This window comes from Elephas maximus, chromosome 1 (genome assembly GCF_024166365.1).
Source record: "Elephas maximus indicus isolate mEleMax1 chromosome 1, mEleMax1 primary haplotype, whole genome shotgun sequence".
NCBI classification, from domain to species: Eukaryota; Metazoa; Chordata; class Mammalia; order Proboscidea; family Elephantidae; genus Elephas; species Elephas maximus.
Genome location: NC_064819.1, coordinates 30,986,397 through 31,010,677, shown reverse-complemented (window position 1 = coordinate 31,010,677; position 24,281 = coordinate 30,986,397). Strand labels below are relative to the sequence as shown.

Below are 24,281 nucleotides of genomic sequence, written 5' to 3'. Positions count from 1 at the left end.
GGGTGGGGGTATTCCTCCTGTGACATTGTCTTGTCACCAGCGGTGCTTTTCAGAGGGGTGGGTAATGCCACCCGACACCTGTATTATTCAAAGCTAGGGTGTGGCCTGTGGTCTTTTAAGGTCAACAGCATCACTAAGTCCCCAGAGAAGGGCCAAGGAGAGGAAGATGGAAAGACGTGGGCCTCATGAGGAAGGATTCCTCCTTTGCCTCATTCTTCACCTTTTGCTTCAAGGTAAGATGGGACAAAAGCAAGAGCAAAGCAACCATGTAAATTTGGGCCAAGTTGTGTTATTCCTAGACTGCCAATGACTGGATGCTTTTTTCAGTAAAAACAGATGTTCCATGGCACTGTCATTACTGTACCTCTTCCCAGGAATCTAACAACTAGTCCATTCTCTTTATCTACTTCTTCACTTCCCGTGCTTCTATTGGCCTCTTCTCCTTGCCCTCATCTCTCTCTTTCCAGGCATATAGTCTATCTCTGTAGTTTCTGAGTATCAACCGATGTTAAGAAGAGGAAAATAATTTTTTCTCAGTTCTCTTGAGGCCAAATGAGATGGCCAGTAAAGATACTAAGGGGAAGGAGGTGGATGAGAATATAGTGAAAGACAGAAACTTTTCCAGTATCATTTTCTCAATCCACAGCATTTTTCTTGTATATTATTGAAAATGAGCAAAGAGGGATAGTACAAGACCAGAATAGATAAAAATGAGACTCTACCAGATGTTACCACTTAATTCTCTGTTTCTGCTCCAAAAAAGTGTGACTAGAAAAGGGTTACATAGAAGATGTGTATCAAGGAACTCTATTTAAAATAGCGCCAGGGCGATACTACTGAGCTTTAGAAGAACATAGTCATAGCACATCGTGGAGACACAGTAAATACACATGAAATAGCAAAACCGAACTTCTTCCTTAGGGTCCTGCAAACTGCATACTACCTCCTTGATTACTTCCCTTCTCATGAATTTATGATCATCTTTTATGACTTATTAATACAGCGAGGAGAAATGTGATTACAAAATTTGTCAGTGACATCACCCAGATGGCTCAAGGAAAGAGGTGAGCAATGGAAGGACACTGAGTGAAGGTGGAGAGGTTTGTGGTGAGCTTGTTAGAAACACAACAGGACAATGTAAAGTGGTGATCAGAGCTGAGTTTGCATACACATTTGAACATGTTTTGCATGGAGACAGAAACAATGGACTTGAGGACAGAGCCCTGACACAGCTCACCTCATCAACTTCCACCATTTGCCTACCAGACCAGTCCATCCTCGCTGGGGCAGAAGGGAGGGGCTCAAATGCCTCTTCCAGTGCCCTGGTCTTCTCTCTCTGCAGAAACATTCCCCAGGCTCCACCCCAGCATCCCTCTCACAGAGGAAAAAGAGGCCCCAGTCCCATCTCACAAGCTTTCTGCTCTCCACAGGAAGAGGGGACACTTTCACCATCAACTGCTCAGGGTTTGACCAGCATGGGGTGGACCCTGCTGCCTTCCAGGCAGTGTTTGACAGAAAGGCCTTCCGTCCAGTCATCAACAACAACATCCCCACTGAGGTCAACATCTCTTTCACCCTGTCTGCCATCCTAAAAGTGGTAAGTCCTGACCCAACATTGCAATGGTCTAGTGATGAGCAGTGGGTCACCTGAATGGATTTCGCAAAATTAGAGGTTCATTCTATGGAAAAGGATGACATGAAGAGGAATGCTGCAGTGACATTTCTACAGGTAAAATCTGGCCCTTTTTTGGAATACAGCACAAGAAACCTATTCCCAGGGTACCCTCATACTGGTTTTTCATTTACATTTTCCATGTACCTCGGATTGTTTTGACCTACATTTTTCAGTGGCTAATGATTGAAAGTCATAATTGTCATATGGAATGAGTAAGGGTGGGAGCACCAGATCTGCCTTTATGGAGTTAATGATCCTGGATGGAAATTGTTTTTCCAGGATGCACAACTTCAGCTGATGACATCATTCCTGTGGCTAAATGTGGTATGATAGACTCAGTTTCTCCTTCATTTATGGTGCCTTCCCTTTTCCACTCCTGAGTCCAATTTTGCAGATTACATTGGATAAAGCTGAGAATACCCACAAATTAGAGAAGTTCAAACAGAGTCAGGCCAACATTGAGAACACAATAATTCCTGAATATGCTACTAGCTTAGGGGGGCAGAGATGGAATAGCAAGAAGGTGAATAAACCAAGGTCATGGAAGCCAATACTCAAATGGCTCCTTTCCAAAGAATTCAAAGCCAAGTTCAAGGTCTCCCTTGAGAACACTGAGACAGAAGTGGAGGCAGGTAAGATCTTGTTAGTGATATTGTGACAGTTGTCCCTAGAGAGGGAGTGGAAGAATGAAGAAATGAGTGAAAAAAGGGGAAAAAATTAGGGAAGTGCAAGAAACAGAGCAAGACCAAAACTAGTTCCCTCCTTCCCTCTGTTTCTTCCATGCCATGGTCTCCTCTAGATCTGGTACAACCCATTCATCAGATGGAACCCAGAGGAATGTGGGGGCATCGGGAAGCTCAGCATGACAACTGAGAACCTATGGATTCCAGATATCTACATCCAAGAGTTGTGAGTATCAGGGCTCAAAAAAGCAAGAAGCAAACCCCATCAGGGAAGGGCATGATGAAACCAACAGAGGCCACACAAAGACTCAGAAAAGAGCAAGGTCTGACTTAACTAGCTTAGAAAACTCCTAGAATACGATGATAGGTGGACAGGGCAAGTCAAGTAGAGCTAAAGCACAGGAGCGCAGTGACCTGAGAAGGAAGGCCAAGTCTGATGGGAAACCCACAGGACCCACCTCCCTTTCCTTCTCACATACAGCATGGATGTGGATCAGACACCTACAGGTCTCATGGCTTATGTCAACAGTGAAGGTCGCATCAGCTATGATAAACCAATGCAGGTGGTCAGCATCTGTAATCTGGACATCTTCTATTTCCCCTTTGACCAACAGAACTGCACGCTTACCTTTGGTTCTTTCATCTACACGGGTGAGTGAGGCTCATTATAGTTGCCTGTTGCGAGGCAGAAAAAGAATTTCGAGTGTGAAGAGGCCAGAAAATGGAAATAGTGAGGAACTCTCACTAGTGGTGAGGAATCCAACAGCTGGGCAAGGGAGTTGGGAACATGGGAGAGGCTGAGTTGTCTGGGTCTCCTTTGCAGTGGAGGACATGGTCCTGGGCATGGAGAAAGAAGCGCAGGAAATTTCAAACACGTCACTGAGCCTCATTCGGAGCAAAGGAGAATGGGTACTTCTAAGTATCCACCAAAGTGCGCAGCAGATGACTATGGGCACCAGCCAGTATGACCAGATCATTTTTTATGTGAGCTCAGGGGCCCTGGTTGTGATCTTCCCTCTAAGATTCATGGCTATGGCTTCCGTTAGAATTTAAGCTCTCCCACTAGAAAGTAAGTTCCATGAAGGCAGAGATTTTATTCACTTTTTTCCCCCATTGATAATCTCCAGTACCTAGAATAGTACCTGGCACATTGTTTGCACCAAGTTTTGTTGAATAAATCGTCTCTTGAGGAAGAGACAAAGATCCCATGCCAGTGATTCACAGTGAGGGTAAGCTTCCTATCCCCTAAGGGCTATAAGAACTTTTAGAGGACAGGAGTTTCTACGTTTATTAAAAAAAAAAAAAAAAAAAAGTGGTGGAAAAAGTTCTGAAATGCTGTCTGAAGGGTGTTATGAGTGCAAACCCTTCTAACCCCAAAATGTAGGCCAGAAAGCAAGCTCTTGTCTGCAGAAATACAAGAATGGCATGCACATGATACCCATAGTCCTATTAAGAGCACATTGGTAGAGATAAAAATTAAAGTGGAAGAAGTTGACACCTTGAGCCAAGAAGGAATAAGATACATTTTCATGGTAAAGAGCACAGCAGAATCAAACCAGGAAAGGCAGACTGTGGCGAGTAGGATGCCTTTGGATGGAGAGACAGGACAGGGAAAGGGACAAGAGGTGGTGTTTCCTTACTACACAATTTGGTCTGGAACAAATCCTAACCCTTGCTCTTACCTGCCTGGTCAGCCTCCCATCTACTCCTCACTTGTTGCTTTCTCCCCCCACCAGGTGGCCATCAGGCGCAGGCCCAGCCTTTATGTGATAAACCTTCTGCTGCCCAGTGGCTTTCTGGTTGCCATTGATGCCCTCAGCTTCTACCTGCCCGCAGAGAGTGGGAATCGTGCCCCATTCAAGATGACACTTCTGCTGGGCTACAATGTCTTCCTGCTCATGATGAATGACTTACTCCCTGTCAATGGAACCCCCCTCATCAGTACGGCCCCTCCCTCCATCAGGAGAACAAAAGCAAGGTGGGAGGGTGGGGAGCCGGACCAGTGGAACCAGGTCAGAGTGATAAAGGATCCTGGAAAAGGGTCCTCTGAGAAAAGAAGGAACAAGAAGGTCTCAGAAGTCACTCTAGCCCTCACACAGGCCTGCCTTCCCTCCAGGTGTCTTCTTTGCCCTGTGTCTGTCCCTGATGGTGGTTAGCCTGTTAGAGACTGTCTTCATCACCTACCTGCTGCACCTAGCCACCACCGAGCCCCCACCCATGCCTCTGTGGCTCCACTCCCTTCTGCTGCACTACACCAGCCCCAGGAAGTGCTGCCCCACTGCACCCCAGAAGGGAAATAAGGGCCTGGATCTCACCCCCTCCCATCTGCCTGGTAAGGGAAGTCAGCACCCACACTCCCTCTTCCAATACCTCCACTCCTCTGCTCCTGCCTCCTTCTCTGTCACCTCCCCTCCCAGGTGACCTTTCCGGCCCATGGATGACTCTCTGCCCCCCCACAGACCTGAAGGAGCCAGAGGTGTTGGCAAGGAAGATGCCCAGCCCTGGAGAAACAGAGTTAAATGGGTGCCCTGAATCAGCAAGGGCCCCGCAGGAAGCCGAGGCCCAGAAGAAGCACCTGGTTGACCTGTGGGTGCAGTTCAGCCACATGATGGACTCCCTGCTCTTCGGCCTCTACCTGCTCTTCATGGCCTCCTCCATCATCACTGTCATCATCCTCTGGAACACCTAGGCAGATGCCGACCTGCAAACCACCTGGAGCTTCTCCTGACCTCCAGGGACCACCCAGGTTCTCACACCTGTCTAAATCTCAGTCTCAGGGCCCTAGCAACAATCTACTTTTTAACCCAGACCCTTTGTGCAGTTTCAGAGCAGACCTGGATATTTTCATAGGCCCTTCAAAGGTTAGGATCTTACTCCTGCATTCCATCAGCTCCCCTCAGCCCTTCCATGAGTCCTCCTCCCTGACTCGTCAGGATTCAGGTTACTCGAATACTTCCTTGATTGAATCACACCCAATAAACCACTTTGAAGAAAGCACTGGCTCTTTCATGCATTACATAAGAGTCAAAAATCTTGGGATTGAGAGTCTGATTGTAGAAATTTATCATTATCCAAAGAAGGATTTCCTTGGTTTTGTCTTGTTTAGGTCTATGAGACAATATAGGTAAGTGCGGGGAGGAGAGAGAAGGGACCAAAATCTATTATGTGGAAGGAATTATAAAACAGAGATTAATAGCTTTTCATTACCAAATTTTTATTTAAAAAAAAAATTTTTTTTTGATGGCATGTGTTTTCAGTATTGGAATGCATGCTTACTAATCGAGTGTGTTTAAACTTTTGGTTGGTGATATGGATTTTGAGAAACATTATCAGGTAACAGAAGCCACCAAAAAGGCGAGTGGCACTCTGGCACCACCAATCTGTGGTACAACAATATACCAAGAAGAGCTAAATAGAGAATTTATCGTGGGTGCCTTTCCATCAGGTTACATGGGGAAACTCAGGTTTTCCAAATATGACACAGAAAAGCCAAAACGAACCCATCAGATCTCTCTAACTATCGCACATGTTATCTCACAGAAATAAAGGGGAAAAAGGCAAAAGCTTACAAAATTAACGCATCCAGGAAGCATCGTCTAATAGAATGCTCAACCTACAGAATAATAAGGTTCCAACTCTAATCTGCTGAGCTTCACGTATTTCAAAAGGGAACCACCTTGAGGTTAAATACATTACAACTGGAATAACTTACTACCTACGCATTCCAGAGGCATAAAAAGTGGCTAGTATACTGTTAAACCAATAGTAACTAAAGAGTTAACCTCATAAATCTAACTACCCTGGATTTAAGCTTCAGAAATTAGTAATATGCCAGAACTAGACCTCTCTTGCTGACAGAGTGAAGCCTTTTGTCACAGTGAAGCCTGACATATGACTCATTCAATATTAAACACTTAGAGTGTTAACATAACCCTGTATTACCACTAACAGTGTCTGTATAGCAATTTGAGTTAATCTACCCTTAATCATGCTAAGAAAAAAACAATTAGGGAAGCACATTTGAAAATGGCATCTGCTTTACTTGGAAGAAACACAAATGCCCACATATGAACTGGAAAATTCCCCTTCCTAGCACTTGCCTTATTATTTTAAAAGTCTTTGTCTACTGGCCCATCTCTCAAACTAGCTGCCTGGGGCAAACAGAGGCTCCACAGTATCTTTGTACATGGGAGATATGGCATGATTTGTGGGATGTACCAGGTTCAGAGAAGCCCAGATTTGAGAGCAATTGAATTACAACTCAAACATAATCTTTTAGCAACGATTTCTTTCCCTTCCTTTCGTTTATTCTGCTACTTTCTACCTGAAACCTAAATCTCCAATGTCATAACAGGTTAGGGATAAAGAGTCACAATGTTGTTCAATAAGCAATATTTCTCTGGCTCCTCCTCCTCACTGCTCTTCCTCAATCTCCTCTGGCCCCCTCCAGTCACAGTAGATGCCCAAAGGGTGGCAAAGTTGCTGCGATAGTTTAGGTTGGGAGTCAACTTGGCAGGGCCATGACTCTCAGTGGTTTGGCAGTTATGATAAAGTTTAGCAGTTATTTAATGATGTAATCACCTCCATGATGAAATCTGATATAATTAAAATCTCCTCCTTGATGAGATCTGCTATGAGCAGCCAATCAGTCGAAATGGAGTTTCGAATTGGATGCGAGTGGCCTGCATCCAATATAGTTGCCAATGTCCACTAGAGGTGTTGCTGCTGTTGTGTGCCATCAAGTTGATTCAGATTCACAGAGAACCTATAGGACAGAGCAGAACTGTCCCATTGAGTTTCTAAGGCTGTAATCTTTATGGGAGCAGATCACCAGGTCTTTTCTCCCATGGTGCACCAACGTTTCAGTTAGCAACCAAGCTCTTAACCTTTATGCCACCAGGACTCCCTGTTAGTGCCTGCCAAAGGTCCTATCTACCACGTTCACTGCCACTGGAGGGCTGGATGCTATAGCGGTAGGTGTTCCCAGCTACATGCTGAGTCACCAGGATCAGCAGTTACTTGCTCTGGAACTCAGACAAGGGTCCACAGGAATCTGGGGTATTGAGGCCAGAATTACCCTGCTCTGCTCTGAATCACTCCTTTCACTCAGGCCCAGGGTCTTTGAACTAAACTTGTGTTCCTCCACTCTCCTTTCAGAATGCAGTTTTTCTTGGGCTCCTCAGTTTCCAGAACTCTGTCAGGCACTTCCCTGCCCACCTCAAGGGCTCCGGGCATGTTCACCACCTAGTGTATACACAATCTAGGCTCAGATCACAAGCCCTGACATTCACCTACATATCCGCTGATATATATTCTACTCTCAGATGCTTTCCAATCTTCCTCTCCTCTACCCTACCCTGCAACAGTCTTCTCATCTGGAAACTCACCCTTGGCTTTTGCTGAGTAGCTCGTTCACCCAGCTTTTGGGGGTTCTAGAATTATTTAAGATCAGTTTGCCTCATTTGGTTTTCTCTACCCATCTCCATGTACATACTTCTCTGCCTATTTCCTTCACATGTTTTTTTTACATGTAACCTTTAGACTTATTTGAATAGAGCATCTGCGATTTATCTTTTTGGGCACATGGATTAAGATTCCATATCTCTGTTTAGCAAGAAAAGACTTGATATAATTATAGTGATTTTATTTCCTCCATCAGCAAAACCTTAGCATGTGATCATAACACGTAATTGACAATCATACAGAACCTTTGAAATTGGAGCTCACCCAGAAAGCTGATTTTTGTTCCATCTACAAGAGAATCACTTTGTGCTGATGACATCACTCTTGTTACGTGGCAACACTCTGCGAGGCTTTGCAGGGTAACCTACTCCCTCTTTAGAGAAATCCGCTGACGGATGACTGGTCCTGCCTGTGCCACCTTGCATCTGATGGCCTGTTTCCACCTGACAGCTCCTCACCTGCATTCACCTGCAGTGCTATCCTGCAGTGCCCAAGCATATTTTTGTTCACTTTATTGTTCTTTGAAACATCACTAAAAGTATTTCTGCGTGTTTTCTACATTTTCTCTTGGCTCCGCATTAAACCAAACCAGTTGCCGTTGAGTTGATTCTGACTCATGGCGACCCCATGTGTTTTAGAGTAGAACATTGCTTCATTGGGTTTTCAATGGCTGTGATCTTGCAGAAGCAGACTGCCAGGCCTTTCTTCGGAAGTACCTTTGGGTTGGTTCAAACAGCTGATCTTCTGTTTAGTAGCCAAGCACTTAACTGTGTGCGCCACCCAGAGACTCCTATTAACCTGACATTAATATATTTTTATTTCCTTGCCATCTTTGCATCCCCCTCCTCTTCCTTTGGGTCCACTCTAGGATGTTAACTCACAGACTCCATCTCAAGCCTGTCTTTTTCTCTCTCCAACCTCTGATTCTCCCTCTGATAACCTTTTATTTGATGATTCGTTGGCACTGGTTCTTCTGTGTAGCACAGGAGCCCTGGGTCCAAAGGACATGCTCTGCTCTTGGCTCCATTTCTTTTTTTCTACATGCTCCTATCCAATATCTGTATTTTAGGATTTGGAAGAGAATGAAATAAAATAAGGTAGGTAGAAAGCTTATCCCAATGCCTGGGATATGGTAAAGTGCTCAATATGTTAGCTATCACTAGCAGCAGTAGCTCCTGTGTAACAGCAGCAACCACAACAGCACTTGAGATTTCCAGATCACAGCATTGAGACCCTGACTCCCCAGGAAGGGTGTGAGCCAGTATCACGTTGCCTTATTTCTCCTGCCACCATCACTGTATCTCTTAGCAGCTGAATCTACTTTTGAGTTCAATCTCTAGAATGAGATTCACTCCAGTTTTTCAGTCAACCTCAATAAAAACAAGAGATACATCAACTGCCTTCGGCCACCCTTCAGCAGGGCTTGAAGTTAACCTTCCTTTCCTAGGTCCAAGATCTGATAGCCCAGCCTACATGCAGAACTTGTGTTACTCCCTTGAAAGTCCTTCACTCTTAACCAGGAGTTCAGTGTCCCAAAGGGGTGTTCAAGCAGCTAAAGACACAGTACTTTGGTTCAACATGCCATGATGGGTACAATCAAAAGGTCGTGCTTCCTGCTCAATTTCTGCCTGATTGTTCAGTTATACTTGGTCATTTCCTCTGAAGCAGAGAGCCACCTTGAACGATAACCCATTTTCCTATGGGGCCTGTCCCCTAAATCACTGACTTGTATTCCAGCCCAAAAGTGCAGTTCCTAGGATCTCATTTGCTGTTGGCCTGACTTCCAAATGGATATCCACTTTCTAGGTAGGCCACGGCCATGCCTGGCTTTCCAGATCTGTCCTGGATCACACCCGTGTTTGCTCTGCTTTAGGGTACAGTATGTGTAAGACAACCCAGCCACTTGGCCTCCAAGCTTAGAAGAACACCTGTAGTCTGGTCAGTTACCTGGGTCCTCATGCCAACAGCTTCCTCCTTGCACTAGCTAGTACCTAATGTTGCCAGAACCTAACTTGCCTCCCAACTGAACCTTTTCAAGTAACAATAAAAAAAGAAAAACCATTGCCGTTGAGTTGATTCCAACTCATAATGACTCTATAGGACAGAGTAAAACTGCCCATAAGGTTTCCAAGGAGCGGTTGGTGGATTCAAACTGCCGACCTTTTGGTTAGCAGCCCGAGCTGTTAACCACTGCGCTGCCAGGGTTCCTCAAGTCACAAAAAACCAGAGCCATTGCCAGTGAGTCAATCCGACTCATAGTGACACAACAGAGAGCTCTAAACCTTAAACAGATTTTCTAACAACCCCCTTTTGCCCTGCTCTTTCTCCCTTTCTTGCTCCCTCCACCCCAGTACTTCTAGTTCCCTTCCTTCTTCTTCTCCTGGTCTTCTTTCTTTCACTTCCTTCAACCTCTGCCTCTGGCGGGCCAAGTTCCCAAAGAAATTACTTACAGAGCTGGTAGAGCTGAAGGACTACAAATATGGCAAACCTCAAATGGAATGCAATGCAACTCTCTCTCCTCTACTTTCCTGCTCTGGGTCCCTAAGTCACTCCTGTCTTTCTCAGCACTTTCTATTTAGGGCCGGCAGGACTTTCTTTTCTGAACAAAGTTTCTTTTGTACTCTCGGCCTGACTTCACTTGTTCTACAAAAAGAAAATTACCAAGTCTTTCTGGAAATGTAAGATACTTAATCTAACAACGCTCCAATTCACTCATTTGGTTCAATTGTGTTTTTTCATAGAGATGTGATGTAGGACATAATATTGACACATGTGATTAATATTGATGTTAGCTGAGATTACTCGTTTGGGACAATTTATAATACTATGGACAACATGAAGATCTTAAAGACAGTTCTGCTACACTAATCTTAGGCTTTCTATTAGCACATAATCAATGCATATCGTAAAAGATGTGCGCAGAACATTGGTTTGGGGAGAAAGAATCAAAATGGAAGAGAGACTGGAAATAGGAAACCTTGTTAGGGGCTATTGGAAAAAAATAGGTAATAGACAATGAAGGTATGAACCAAGCTTTATGATTTGTTCTTTCAATAATCCCCAATGTCAACAAGCTATAAGATATTTCAGTGTTCATAACCAAATAAGCAAATATGGTCACCTTTCTAAATCTGCAGATTCCCTGGCCTTGGAAGAGCATAATTCTTATTTCCCCAGTCCATATACCCTCATTAAGAGGCGTTACTTTGTTATCGATCTCGGCACCGAGCTGCCAAACAGGATGCTTCTGCGCCTCAGTCTTAGCCTGTCTTCCTCCCTGCATGGAGCCCGGAAGACATGCCTGGGCGGGGCAAAGCAGGACAGTCTCCTCTGACCTCTCAGGCCACAGCCTCTCACTCAGGAGTGGTCACCTGACAAGAGGAGTATTCAAAACTAGGAGCTAAGGTGTGGTCTGAGCTCCTTTAAGCTCAAGAGTTTGGGGGCTCCTGGTGAGTCCCCAGAGAAGGGCCCAGAAGAGGAAGATGGAAGGGGGGTGGCCTCTTATGAGGGGCTTCCTCCTCTGCCTCCCTGTCAGCCTTCTGCTTCAAGGTAAGATGGGCAAGAACAGGGCAAGATGGAAATGCTGTTCTGGAAGACATCCAGGGACTTCCCTCTAGCACCTGAAGGGCATTCAGGATAACTATGGTAAATATTGCTTCCATAATGTCTGTGCCTTGACTTCCTTTTGGTGACAGAAAGGTATTTTACTGATCAGTACACACAGCCCTTCTCTATTGCTGCCTGCATATGGAGTCTACCAAACTGTCCTTCCATTTCATCACCTCTCCAATTCCATCTTGTCGTTGACTTCCTATGTCACGTCAACCACACCCCTTACCAAACCCTCTCTATTTTCCATCAATATGGTATCTGTAAGAAGAGCAGTCACTAACTTTAAAGGATTAAGTAAAATACTGAGATAGTTTGGGGATCAGTCTGAAATAGAAAGGAGTGGGTGCTTAGCTTCTATGATGAAATATCTGCTCCTAATCTGGGTACATACCTTAAATATTATGGAAAGAGATGGGGAGGTAGAGGAAGAAACAAAGGGAAAAAACAGACAAAGATGGTAAGGAAGCAAAGAATCTGCTCAGGTAACCCTCAGGTCCTTCCCTTTCTGGAATATTCCAGAAAAAAAGAATATTCCAACACCACGCTCAGTGCTATCACTGCTTGATCCTGATGCTGAAAGTAACCCCCAAGATATCTGAGGTCACGAAATCTGAGAAGAGCAAAATAAATGCATAGCGCCGAGGTAGGCACCCATGCAGAACGCCTACTACATCCTTCCCATATCTACCTAGTAAGTATAGTTGTTTTCTTCTCTTATTCTCTTGATAAGTCAGTTCTTGCTTTCAGTGGATGAGGGTCTCTGAGAATGAGAAAAGGAACACATCAGAGCAGATTTCTCAGTGACCTGGACTACAAGTTTAGGGCAGTCCCAAGCAATACTAGTGTGGGCGGGCCCAAGAGTTCTATGATGGGCACATTAAAGGCCTCCTTGAAGCAGATGCCATTGCTCCAAAGTCAAGTTTGCATAGAGATTTGGGCAGATTTTGCATGAGGATGGAACAATGGAAGTGAACAGAGTACTGACTCAGCTCACCACATCAACTTCCACCATTTGCCTACCAGCCCAGTCCATCCTCCCTGGCCCTGGCAGGAAGGATGTTGGCCTTGGAGAGTGTTGGCCCAGGATGAAGGGACTTACCTGCTTCTCCCAGTGTCTCCTGTCTTCTCTCTCTGCAGAAATGTTCCCCAGGCTTCATTCCAGCACCCCTCTCACAGGGGAACACAGAGGCCCCAGTCCCATCTCACAAACTTTCTGCTCTCCACAGGAAGAGGGGACACTTTCACCATCAACTGCTCAGGGTTTGACCAACATGGGGTGGACCCTGCTGCCTTCCAGGCAGTGTTTGACAGAAAGGCCTTCCGTCCAGTCATCAATTACAGCATCCCCACTAAGGTCAACATCTCCTTCGCCCTGTCTGCCATCCTAGGAGTGGTGAGATCTGGCCCCCCATCCTTTCCATAGGCTTCTAATAGGGAACAAGGACCCTTTCCCTTGTCAACCCCAAATGACGTTGGTCCAAGTCGGGTGGGGAGACATAAGAGGAACACTGCAGTAATTTTTTACAGGAAACATTTGACCCTTTAGTCCTTCCCTTTCTGGAATATTCCGCAAAAGAGAATATTCCGAAAAATTTTTTATCTGAATTGCCCTTAAATGCAAGGGGAAACAAGTACGGAAAAGGTAGTCCAGCTTCTAGACATACATCTGGCTCGATAAATTAGTAATGTTTCTGAGAATGTGAGGTAGGCTTGGGCTAAATTTTTCCGCACTGATAATCCTGGACGGGAATTTCTTTATCAGGATGCACAGCTCCAGCTGCTGACATCATTCCTGTGGCTGGATATGGTAAGGCAGACTCAAGCTACCCCTTTCCCACTTTCAATGATAATTTTAAATTGGAGGAGTTAGAAGTAACTTAAAGCTTTTCTTAGTTTAAACCTTTATTAAATATATAAATCTCCCTTTCTGGGACAAAATAACTCCATCTAGAACTGGACCGGTCCTAGGGACACAAATCTCCCTGGGCTGCCAAGGAGGAAGTGTGATCCAAGAAAATGGCCTAGGCCAAATGGTTGCAGGCCAATATATTGGGTGAGCCTGGTTCCAAGTGGGTTTAAGCCATATTTAAGAACTACCTGGAAAAAAAAAAAAAAAACATGAAGAGGGACTTACCTGATGACACCTTGTTAGGTAAAATGGGGGAGATAGCTGTTGTCATTAAAGACACAAGTGAGAGTGGGAGTCTTAGAGTAAAGAAGAATGGAAAGGACGGGAGAGGCTAACCAGACAAGCACCCCCATCATTCACCTTCCTTTCTCACTGCCCTGGCTGCAGATATGGGACAATCCATTCATCAGCTGGAACCCAGAAGAATGTGTCAACATCAATAAACTCACCTTATTAGCTGAAAACCTGTGGCTCCCAGACATCTTCATCATGGAATCGTGCGTATCTGGGTTGGGGAAAGCCAGCATGAAGCCCCATCTGCAAAACACAGCAGGGCACCGGGGTACTGTAAGATTCAGACAGGGGTATGGTCTCAATGAATCGACTTCCACAAAATACGGGCAAGGAGTAGTACATTGGAATAAGAGCCCAAAAAGGGGAGAGCAGAGTCAGACAGAAGCTGACTAAGGCACCCTCAGCACTCGCCTCTCCCTCCTTTCCACAAGCAGCACGGATGTGGATCAGACACCTCCAGGTCTCACCGCTTATGTCAGCAGCGGAGGTCAAATACACTACAGCAAGCCAATGCGGGTGACCAGCATCTGTAACCTGGACATCTTCTACTTCCCTTTTGACCAACAGAACTGTACCTTCACCTTCAGTTCTTTGCTCTACACCGGTCAGTGTGACATGTTTGGGTAGCGATTTAAGATTCAGGGGAAGATATTTAAGTGGTGGAGGCACTCTTAGGGAGGGCGTCAGGTCACAGTTTCTCAGTCAGGCTGCCCCCTAAATCTTTTAAAAAACACCCATAACTGCATATCGCCCTGAGAGAGTCCAATTTACATGGCCCAGGGTGGGGCCCAGGCACTGTGACTTTTTGTATCTCCCCAGTTGATGTTAATGTGCAACCGGGGTTGAGAACTGTTGCTTTAGATCTTGGATGGCCCTTGCGCCAAATGAGGTCCACCTGACTCCGATCCGCTGCACACCTATACTTTTTAGCTCAAAGCTTTTAACTTTAGTAGCTAGCCAACTTAAACCAGTAAATTAATGTAACTGAATGTCACCAGGTGGCCTGTGGCAGGTCTGGATAAATTAAGCATTACAATGGACATGTATGTCATTACAAAAATGTCGAGCTGCTCAGGTTTGATTCTACTGAAAATCTTCACACACCTGGGGAATTAAGAAGGCCAACAGGAATGACTCCAAATGTTTTTTGACTCTTGTTTGAGTCGTATCCCATATTAACCTGGATTCACTCTTGTTTTCAACAACAACAAAAATCAATGCTGTAGCCCAGACACATGTGAATTGCTGGCCCTGTAGGCCATTTCTGAAAAAATCTGGATGCCCTGCTTTAAAAGGACGGGGGGAATTTGTTGAAGGAGCTCGATGGGGGCAGGAATCAAATTTTATGGGTGGGAGGTGTGGCAGCACTTCTGGACTGCGCTAATTGGGACTCCCTTGCAGTGGACAGAATGCTACTGGGCATGGACAAGGAAGTGTGGGAGATATCAAACACATCTCGTAACGTCATTCAGACCCAGGGAGAGTGGGAACTCCTGCGCATCAACAAAGCCACCCCAAAGATGTCGGTGGGCAGCAACGTATATGACCAGATCATCTTCTATGTGAGTCCAGGGGTCCCTGTTTGACTTCTGGTCCCAGTTGCTCTGTGATTTTCCTCTATCTAAGGCTCTCTGGACAGTAAAAAGAAGCTTCAGGCGGTTAAGCACCTGCTTCCCACTCCACCCTCTACCCAAGCCAAGAACCAAACCCACTGCTTTCAAGCCAGTTCAACTCATGGCAACCCAAAGTGTTACACAGTAGAACTGTTCCACATGGTTTTCTAGGTTGTAATCTTTAAGGAAGCAGATCACCAGGCTTTTCTTTAATGGCACTGCTGGGTGGGATCAAGCCATCAACCTATATGTTAGTAAACCCATGCCATCCAGTCAGTTCTGACTTATAGCGACCCTATATTTTTTTTTTATAGAACAGAGTAGAGCTGCCCCACAGGGTTTCCAGTGAGTACTGGTGGATTCAAACTGTTGAACTTTTGGTTAGTGGCTGAGCTCTTAACCACTACACTGCCAGGGCTCTATAGGTTAGTAGTAGAAAGTAAACTATTTGCCCCACCTTAGGAAACTTAACGTCTATGCAAGCTTCTTTGAAGCCGGATTGCCAAGGGCTCTTCCCACCCTAGAGAGGAGGAGGGGCTGGTTTGTTACAAGCACTACTGCTCAGAATGCAGCATCACCTATTTGATGGTCCCAAGGACTCTACTTACACCTAAAAGTCTACAATCGCATTATATTCCCAGCAGACTGTAAATGAAAGTTAGATAATAAATCAGGACACTTCTGTAGAAACACACAATTAAATGCATGTGTTACCTAAAAAGACTGTCCCATCACCAGCCTAACAGCACATTAGCAAGGATCAGATAGTCAAATATGTAAGTCGAGCCCTTTGGTATCAGTTCATCTGCGAAATTCTCTACTCTCTCTCCCCAACCAGGTGGCCATCAGGCGCAGGCCCAGCCTCTATGTCATAAACCTTTTGGTGCCCAGTGGCTTTCTGGTTGCCATTGACGCCCTCAGCTTCTACCTGCCGGCAGAGAGTGAGAACCGTGCCCCATTCAAGATGACACTTCTGCTGGGCTACAACGTCTTCCTGCTCACGATGAATGACTTACTCCCCGCCAGTGGCACCCCCCTCATCAGTATGGCCTTTCCTACTTTCTGGAGAAGCTAAGGACAGGGAAGGGGACCAGGAAAACCAGCTGCTGCTCCACTTGAGGAGGGGAACGATTCTGAGGAAAGATGGGATTTGGGGAAAGAGGCCAAAGAAAAATTCAGACATGAATCTGCCCTGGTTGATTTATTATTTGTTTTGCCCTCAGGTGTCTACTTTGCCCTATGTCTGTCCCTGATGGTGGTCAGCCTGCTAGAGACCATTTTCATCACCTACCTGCTGCACCTGGCCACCACCCAACACCCACCCATACCTCAGTGGCTCCACTCCCTTCTGCAGCACTACACCAGCCCCAAGAAGTGCTGCCCCACTGCACCACAGAAGGAAAATAAGAGCCCGGGTCTCACCCCCATCCATCTGCCTGGTAAGGGAAGTCAGCACCTATACTCCCTCTTCCAACTCCTCCACTCCTCTGCTCCTGCCTCCTTCCCTGTCACCCTCCCTCCCCAGGTGATCTTCCCGGCCCATGGATGAGTCTCTGTCCTCTCCACAGGCCTGAAGGAACCAGTGGAGTTGGTGAGGAAGATGCCCAGTCCTAAAGAGGCAGAGTTAAATGGGCGCCCTGAATCAACAGGGGCCCAGCAGGAGCCCAAGGCCCAGAAACAGCACCTGCTTGATCTGTGGATACAGTTCGGCCACATGATGGACTCCCTGCTCTTCCGCCTCTACCTGCTCTTCCTGGCCTCCTCCATCATCACGGTTATCATCCTCTGGAATACCTAGGCAGATGTCTTCCTACAAACCACAGCCTAAAGTTTCTTCTAGTCTTAGGGACAGCCAGGCCTTTCCTAATCTCAGCCAGTGACTACCATGCCCCCTTCTATATTCCAAAAACTCCAACATAGCCCTGCCAAGCAGGTTCAGAATGGCCTGGGACAATTTCCAGACTTTCCATAAACCAGACTCCTCATTCCTGAGCATCTAGGGTCCCTTAGCCTACACCTAAGTTCTGACTCCCTTATCAGTGGAGATCCAGGTTAGTAAAGGCTCTCCTTGATTGATCATCCCAAGAAATGACTTTCTAGGAAGCACTGGCTCCTCAATACGTTTTATTATAGATCCATCAACACTGGAGTAGAAAGTCCCCTTGTAGAAGCTTTGATACTTCACCCTAAACAGGTGTGATCTGATTTGATTTGACGTGTTTCAGGCACTTTCAGAGTTTTAAAAGAAAAAAATCAAGTCTCATCTCCAAGAAATTACTACAAAATACTGACAAATGCAAGGTGTTTCCTTCATCAATGATTTCTCTTTCACTTTTCTTCATCTCTCATTCCTTAAACTGCTTTTTAAACTCAATAATACATAGTGTCTTTTTTTTTTTTTAATTCTGATAGGTTCCTCTGATTTCACAACATCAAACAGAGTGGGCCTTCTTAATATGCATGCTTGCAGGAGGGCTAGGAAGATTAGTTAAGGACCCCAGTTAAAGGGTTCTGGTTAAATAAATTGCCATACAGCCACATAAATGGAATGCTATGCAGCCATTTAAAGTGTGGATGTAGATCTATGTTAATGCTATGGAAGCAGATCCATGACATGTTAAGAATGGAAAACAAGTTACAAAATAGTATATATACATAATTTCTGTAAGATATATAGATAGATATGCAAAGAAAAACATATAGATGCCTAGTCATCAAAACATTAGCTAAATTTGTCCTGGATAATGGGATTATGAATGATTACTATTTTTTTATATTCTTGCCTGTGTTTTCTGAATTGTTTTCAATGGACATGTGCCAATTTTATTATCAGAAAAAATAATAAAAGTATTTTTTAAAGATTTTTCTATTAATAATAATACATTATGCCTTCATCAGGAGATATCATCATGTAGAGGATTCTACCCGTTCGTTAGCTGGCATCAAGTTCCTGAGGAGACACAGAAATTTAAAGGGGAAATGGAAGAATACTAAAGGCAACTTTCTAAATTACATTTCAATTAAAAAACTGTTGCCATTGAGTTGATTCCAACTCACAGCAACCCCACATGTCAGAGCAGAACTGTGCTCCATAGAGTTTCAATGGCTGCTTTTTCCAAAGTTGATCACCATGTCCACCTAGAAGTAACCTGTGACCTCTAACCTTTTGGTTAGCAGCCAAGCACGCTAAATGTTTGCACCACCTGGGGACTCCATGTTTCCAGTAGATAAGTACATTTTAGGGATGTATTTGCTTTTCTGCCCCCCCAAGAGAGTGTGCTTCCCTAAAGATCATCCACTTTATAGCTCAGTACATGGGACCATGCCTGACACATGATAGGTGCTTAATACAGATTTGTTGAATGAGTAAATGTATGAATGAATGCCAGCCAACGAGGAAGCAGTACTTTACTAGCTCTAACTGTAGTATCTTTATCCCTTCCTTATATGTTTTATTTTTTCCTATCTACGCTGGAAAATCAGTGTCTTCATCAGGGTTCTCTAGAGAAACAGAACCAGTTAGATGTGTGTGGTATGCATGTGGAGAGAGAGAGAGAAGGACTTTAAGGAACTGGCTTACAGAATTGTAGGGACTGGCAAGTCCAAATCTATAGGTTAGGCAACAGGCTTGAGAACCCCACAGTCTTGCATCCCAAAATCAGGCAACAAGAAGAGTGGAGTTCTGGCAAGATCTCTATTTATAGCCTGGAGACAGAACACACCCTTGGGAAAACTTCCTTTTTACTCTTAAGGCCTTCAGCTGACTGGATGAAATCCATCTACATTATGGAGGATCATCTGCTTTCCTTAAGGTCAACTGATTTAATCACACATAACTGCTTCATTAACAGCATTCGGCTGAGTGTTTGACCAAACTAGGCACCACAGCCTAGCCAAGCTGACACATGAAGTTAACCATCAAAATTAGCAGCCCATCTTTATGTGTAAACTATCTTTGCATTCTTAGAAATATTGGCAAAAGGCATTTCTGCTATCAAATTCTCTTGATTCCTTTTCCTTTCCACATATTGCTTGGGGTATGTCCTCTCAGACAGAAATTCACCCTTAAGTTTTGCTAACCACTTAAAATGTGGAGTGTTTACCAAGCCTATGAGAAATTTCAAAATTTCTAAAGATCAGTTTTGCATCATTTCTTTTTCCTCCCTCATTTCCACATTTACTTTTCTCTAGGCTTTATCTTGCAATTTTTTTCTACCTCAAACATACGTGGCTTTAAGTTTTCCTTGCCAAAACTGTCATTTGACACTGCCCTTTGCAAAAGAACATCCTGTTGATATGTGAGGGCCGAGGTGAGCCTTGTGACCTGACAATAAAAATATTTTCAACTAGAACTAGCATAGAAACCTCAGCAGGAATTAGGGGTATTTCACAATTTGGGAGGGGATGCTTCCAGCTTCTGATTTAAGAAAATACATGACGAAGTATCTCATAACATGGAGAAGCCTGGAAGACGTTATGCTGAGTGAAATTAGTCAGTTGCAAAAGAAAAAATATTGTAAGAGACCACTATTCTAAGAATTTTAAAAAAGGTTTAAACACAGAATAAAACATTATTTAATGGTTACGAGGCTGGGGAGGGTGGGAGAGGGGTATTTACTAATTAGATAGTAAAGCCCACCAAACCCATTGCCGTCGAGTCGATTCTGACTCACAGCAACCCTATAGGACAGAGTAGAACTGCCCCATAGGGTTTCCAAGGAGCGGCTGGTGGATTCGAACTGCTGACCTTTTGGCTAGCAGCCACAGCTCTTAACCACTACACCACCAGGGTTTCCAATTAGATAAAAAAACAATTATTTTAGGTAAAGGGAAGGAAAACACACAACACAGAGGAAGTCAGCACAACTGGACTAAACCAAAAGCTAAGAAGTTTCCTGAATACAACCAAACACTTCGAGGGACAGGGTAGCATGGGGAATGGTCTGGGGACCATGGTTTCAGGGGACATTTAGGTCAACTGGCATAACAAATTGTATTAAGAAAACGTTCTGCATCCCACTTTGATGAGTGGCATCTGGGGTCTTAAAAGCCAGCAAGCAGCCGTCTAAGATGCATCAACTGGTCTCAACCCACCTGGAGCAAAGGAGAATGAAGAACACCAAAGATACAAGGAAAATAGGAGCCCAAGAGACAGAAACCAGAGTCTGCATCAGTCTGAGACCAGAAGAACTAGATGGTGTCCAGCTACCACCAGTGGCTGCCCTGACAGGGAATACAACAGATAATCCCTGATGCAACAGGAGAAAAGTGGGATGCAGACCTCAAATTATAGTAAAAAGACTAGACTTAATGGTCTGACTGAGACTGGAGGGACCCCAGAGGTCATGGCACCAGACTCTCTGTTAGCCCAAGACTAAAACCATTCCCAAAGCTAACTCTTCACACAAAAATTAGACTGCGCTATAAGACATAAAATGATACTGGTGAAGAGTGTGCTTCTTACCTCAGGTAGACACATGATACTGTGTGGGCTGCTCCTGTCCGGAGGCGAGATGAGAAGACAGAGGGGGACAGGAGCTGGTTGGATGGACATGGGGAATACAGGGTGGAGAGGAGGAGTGTGCTATCATATTGTAGGGAGAGCAACTAGGGTCACATAACAATGTATGCTAAGTTTTTGTATGAGAAACTTACTTGAATTCACTCAATGAATAATAAAAAAGAAAATACATGGGCAGTAACTCTTGTGATAATAACTTTATTTCCTTTTCCTCCATTTGATATTGCAAACCTTCATTAAGGGTGTGCACTGGGAATTTATGAACACTTGGTGAAAACCAGACCATTGGCTCTGGATATACTACCCTCATCAAATGTTTGATTATGATTCTAACTTCTTGGGTTGTCGTTTCTACTAACTTCCCACTCTCTCCTTTCGTTAGTAGTATCCAGGGGTATAACCACAATGTTCTCACATCTCATTGTTTATTTTCTTGTTCTTTAACAATTCTGGAAATAATTTCTGGAAGAAGAATTTCTATTTATTTTTTGGTATCCTATATACCTGACCATTTTTATTGTATGTTTTAGTCTCATCACTGTCTTTGATTCCTTCCACCTTCTGGAAATCCAGAATACCAACAGTACTATATATTTTATACTTATCCCCTCTCTTATTTCTCTTCTTCTCTCTCTGAAAATCAAGTTCATCCGTCTGCTCTTTCACCACCATTCTCTCTCACCTTCTGTTACTTCTCTTATAATTTCTCTTATACCTTTTCCAATGTCAACATCTCTCACTATTATTTCTCCTTTATCTTTTTATCAGCTTTCTTGAAAAACTCTCATCCATATCTAACATTTAGGAAAACTGGTCTATATCATTATCCTCAACAATTCAGAGTTGATATCCCTAATATTGATTATTCTGTGTGTATTTTTTTTATATAGCATAGTTGTAGAAATCTATGCAAAATAAGCACTTTTAAAAATTTTTATTGTGTTGTAGGTGAAAGTTTACAGTGCAAATTAGTTTCTCATCCAAAAAATTTATACACAAATTGTTTTGTGACATCGGTTGCAATTCCCATAATATATCAGCACTCTCCCCTTTTCCTTTACACTCTGGATTCCCCATGTTCATTCGTCCAGGTTTCCTGTCCCTTCCTTCTTCTCATCTTTGCTTTTGCGCAGGTGTTGCCCATTTGGTCTCTTACACTTGATTGAACAAAGAAGGACGTTCCTCACATATGTTGTTTTATAGGCCTATCTAATCTTTGGCTAAAAGGTGGACTTTGGGAGTGGCTTCAGTTCTGAGTTAGCAGGGTGTCTGGGGGCCATAGTCTCATGGGTTCCACCAGTCTCTGTCAGACCAGTAAGTTTGGTCTTGTTTTGTGAAATCTGAATTTTGCTCTACATTTTTCTCCCACTCTGTCTGGAACCCTCTATTGTGATCCCTGTCAGAGCGATGAGTGGTGGTACCCAGGCATCATCTAGTTCTTCTGGGCTCATGCTGGTGGAGGCTGTGGTTCACATGGTCCATTCATCCTTTGGACTGATATTTTCCTTGTGTTTTTGGTTTTCTTCATTCTCCTTTGCTCTGAACATGATGGGACTGATCACGTATATTAGATGGCAGCTTACAAGCTTTTAAGATCCCAGATGATACTCACCAAAGTAGGATGGAGAACATTTTTCTCTATGAACTGTATTATGCTAATGGAGCTAGACATCCCCTGAGACCATGGTCCCCAGCCCTCAGCCCAGTAACTCAATCCCTATAGGAGTTTGGATGTGTCTAGGAAGGTTCTATCACTTTGCCTTGGTCAAGTTGTTGTGCTGACTTCCCCTATACTGTGTGTTGCCTTTCGTTTCACCAAAATTAACACTTGTCTATTACCTAGTTAGTGATTTCTCCTCCTCACCCCTCCCCTCCCTCGTAACCATCAAAGTTTTTTTTTTTTTGTATGTTTGTGTAAGCCTTTTCTTGGGCTTTTATAATACTGATATCATACAATATTTGTCCTTTTTTTATTGTGCTTATGGTGAAAGTTTACAGAGCAAGTTAGTTTCTTGTTAAACAATTAACACAAATTGTTTTCTGACATTGGTTGCCAACCCCGTGAGTGTCAACACTCTCTCATTCTCCACCTTGGGTTCCCTTTTTACATTTGTCCAGCTTTCCTATCCTCTCCTGCCTTCTTGTCCTTGCCCTGGGCTGGTGTGCCCATTTAGTCTTATATACAACGTTGAGCTACATGTATTATTGACTGTTTTATGGGCCTGTCTAATTTTTGGCTGAAGGGTGAGCCTCAGGAGTGGACTTCAGTAATGAGTTAAAAGGGTGTCCGGGAGCCACACTTTCAGGGTTTTTCCAGTCTCTGTCAGACCAGTAAGTCTGGTCTTTTTTGTGAGTTTGAATTTTGCTCTACATTTTCTCCAGCTCCATTCAGTTACCCAAAGCCAACATTTTCCAGGCCCAGGTTTCCCTACCTACCTGCTGTACCATGTTCTAAGATGATCTTCACCAGACACAAAAGGATCAGTAATTCTATCTGCTTGCTTAGTTCTTCCTTCTGACAAAAGTTAAAACCACACTTCTTACCTATTTCCTCATACTTGCTGAGGCAAGAATTTCATTTGATTTCCAGTCTCAGAGATCTTGAGTTCACAAACTACTCTCCTTTCACTCATTTTTGCCTTACACTCAGGTTTCATCTTTCGTAAATTATTTGAGCCAACCTGAGATATTCAGTCACCTAAGCAGTTTCTTATTTCAGTATTCAATAATTCTTTATCAATATCTTGAATCATTAAACTGGGGTTCACAGAAAAAATATATAATAACTTTTAAACATTCCTATTCACCAATTCTGAAAACATATAATGCCTTCTGAGCACCGAGGCAACATATTGCATTATTTTTTCTGTTTTTGGAGGTCCAGGTCTCAGGTCACCACTTCTCACTGGATAGGACCATTGAGAAGCCTTGGTTGAATCTATCTTGACTCTATGGGTGCCATGATCTAAAAAGAGATTTTCTCACAAGCCCAGGGGCAAGGATGAGAAGGCATGAGGGGACAGAAAAGCTGGTAATGGGGAACCCAAGGTCAAGAAGCAGAGAGTGTTGACATGTCCTGGGGTTGGCAACCAATGTTAAAAAAAAACGTGTATCGTTTAATGAGAAACTAGTTTGCTCTGTAAATGGTCATCTAAAGTACAATAAAACAAAAATCAATTTTCTGAATCAGTTTCTGATGCTTTGGTTCACTTAATCCTTCTTTAGACTCAAATCTTAAAATATAAATGGGTTTTGCTCATCCATAGTTTCTAAGTTTTCTATAATTAACATGTATTACTTTTTTTAAGACAGGAAAACCACAAAAATATCAATACAGAAAAATACTAAAACGAAAAATGCTGGGGAAAGATTTAGTTCTCTGAGTAATCCAGACGTTTAGATTCCAAGAAACAAGAGTTTCCTGGTTTGGAAATCAATCTGTCTTGGAAGAAGTACAGCCAGAATGCTCATGAGAAGCAAGACTTCGTCTCACATACTTTGGACATGTTAT

The 24,281-nt window shown here is 43.8% G+C and overlaps 1 protein-coding gene and 1 pseudogene across 1 annotated transcript; both read left to right on the top strand.

The window, feature by feature from the left end:
• The first annotated feature begins 166 nt into the window (after nt 1-166).
• Nucleotides 167-5,129, top strand: LOC126075337 (5-hydroxytryptamine receptor 3D-like; annotated as a pseudogene).
• Nucleotides 5,130-11,303: 6,174 nt separating this feature from the next.
• Nucleotides 11,304-17,047, top strand: HTR3C (5-hydroxytryptamine receptor 3C). Its single transcript, XM_049881469.1, has 9 exons — nt 11,304-11,370; nt 12,660-12,826; nt 13,196-13,240; nt 13,730-13,839; nt 14,071-14,240; nt 15,038-15,198; nt 16,088-16,292; nt 16,473-16,688; nt 16,818-17,047. Exons 1-9 carry the CDS (start codon nt 11,304-11,306, stop codon nt 17,045-17,047), a joined length of 1,371 nt encoding a protein of 456 aa, XP_049737426.1.
• Nucleotides 17,048-24,281: the final 7,234 nt, after the last annotated feature.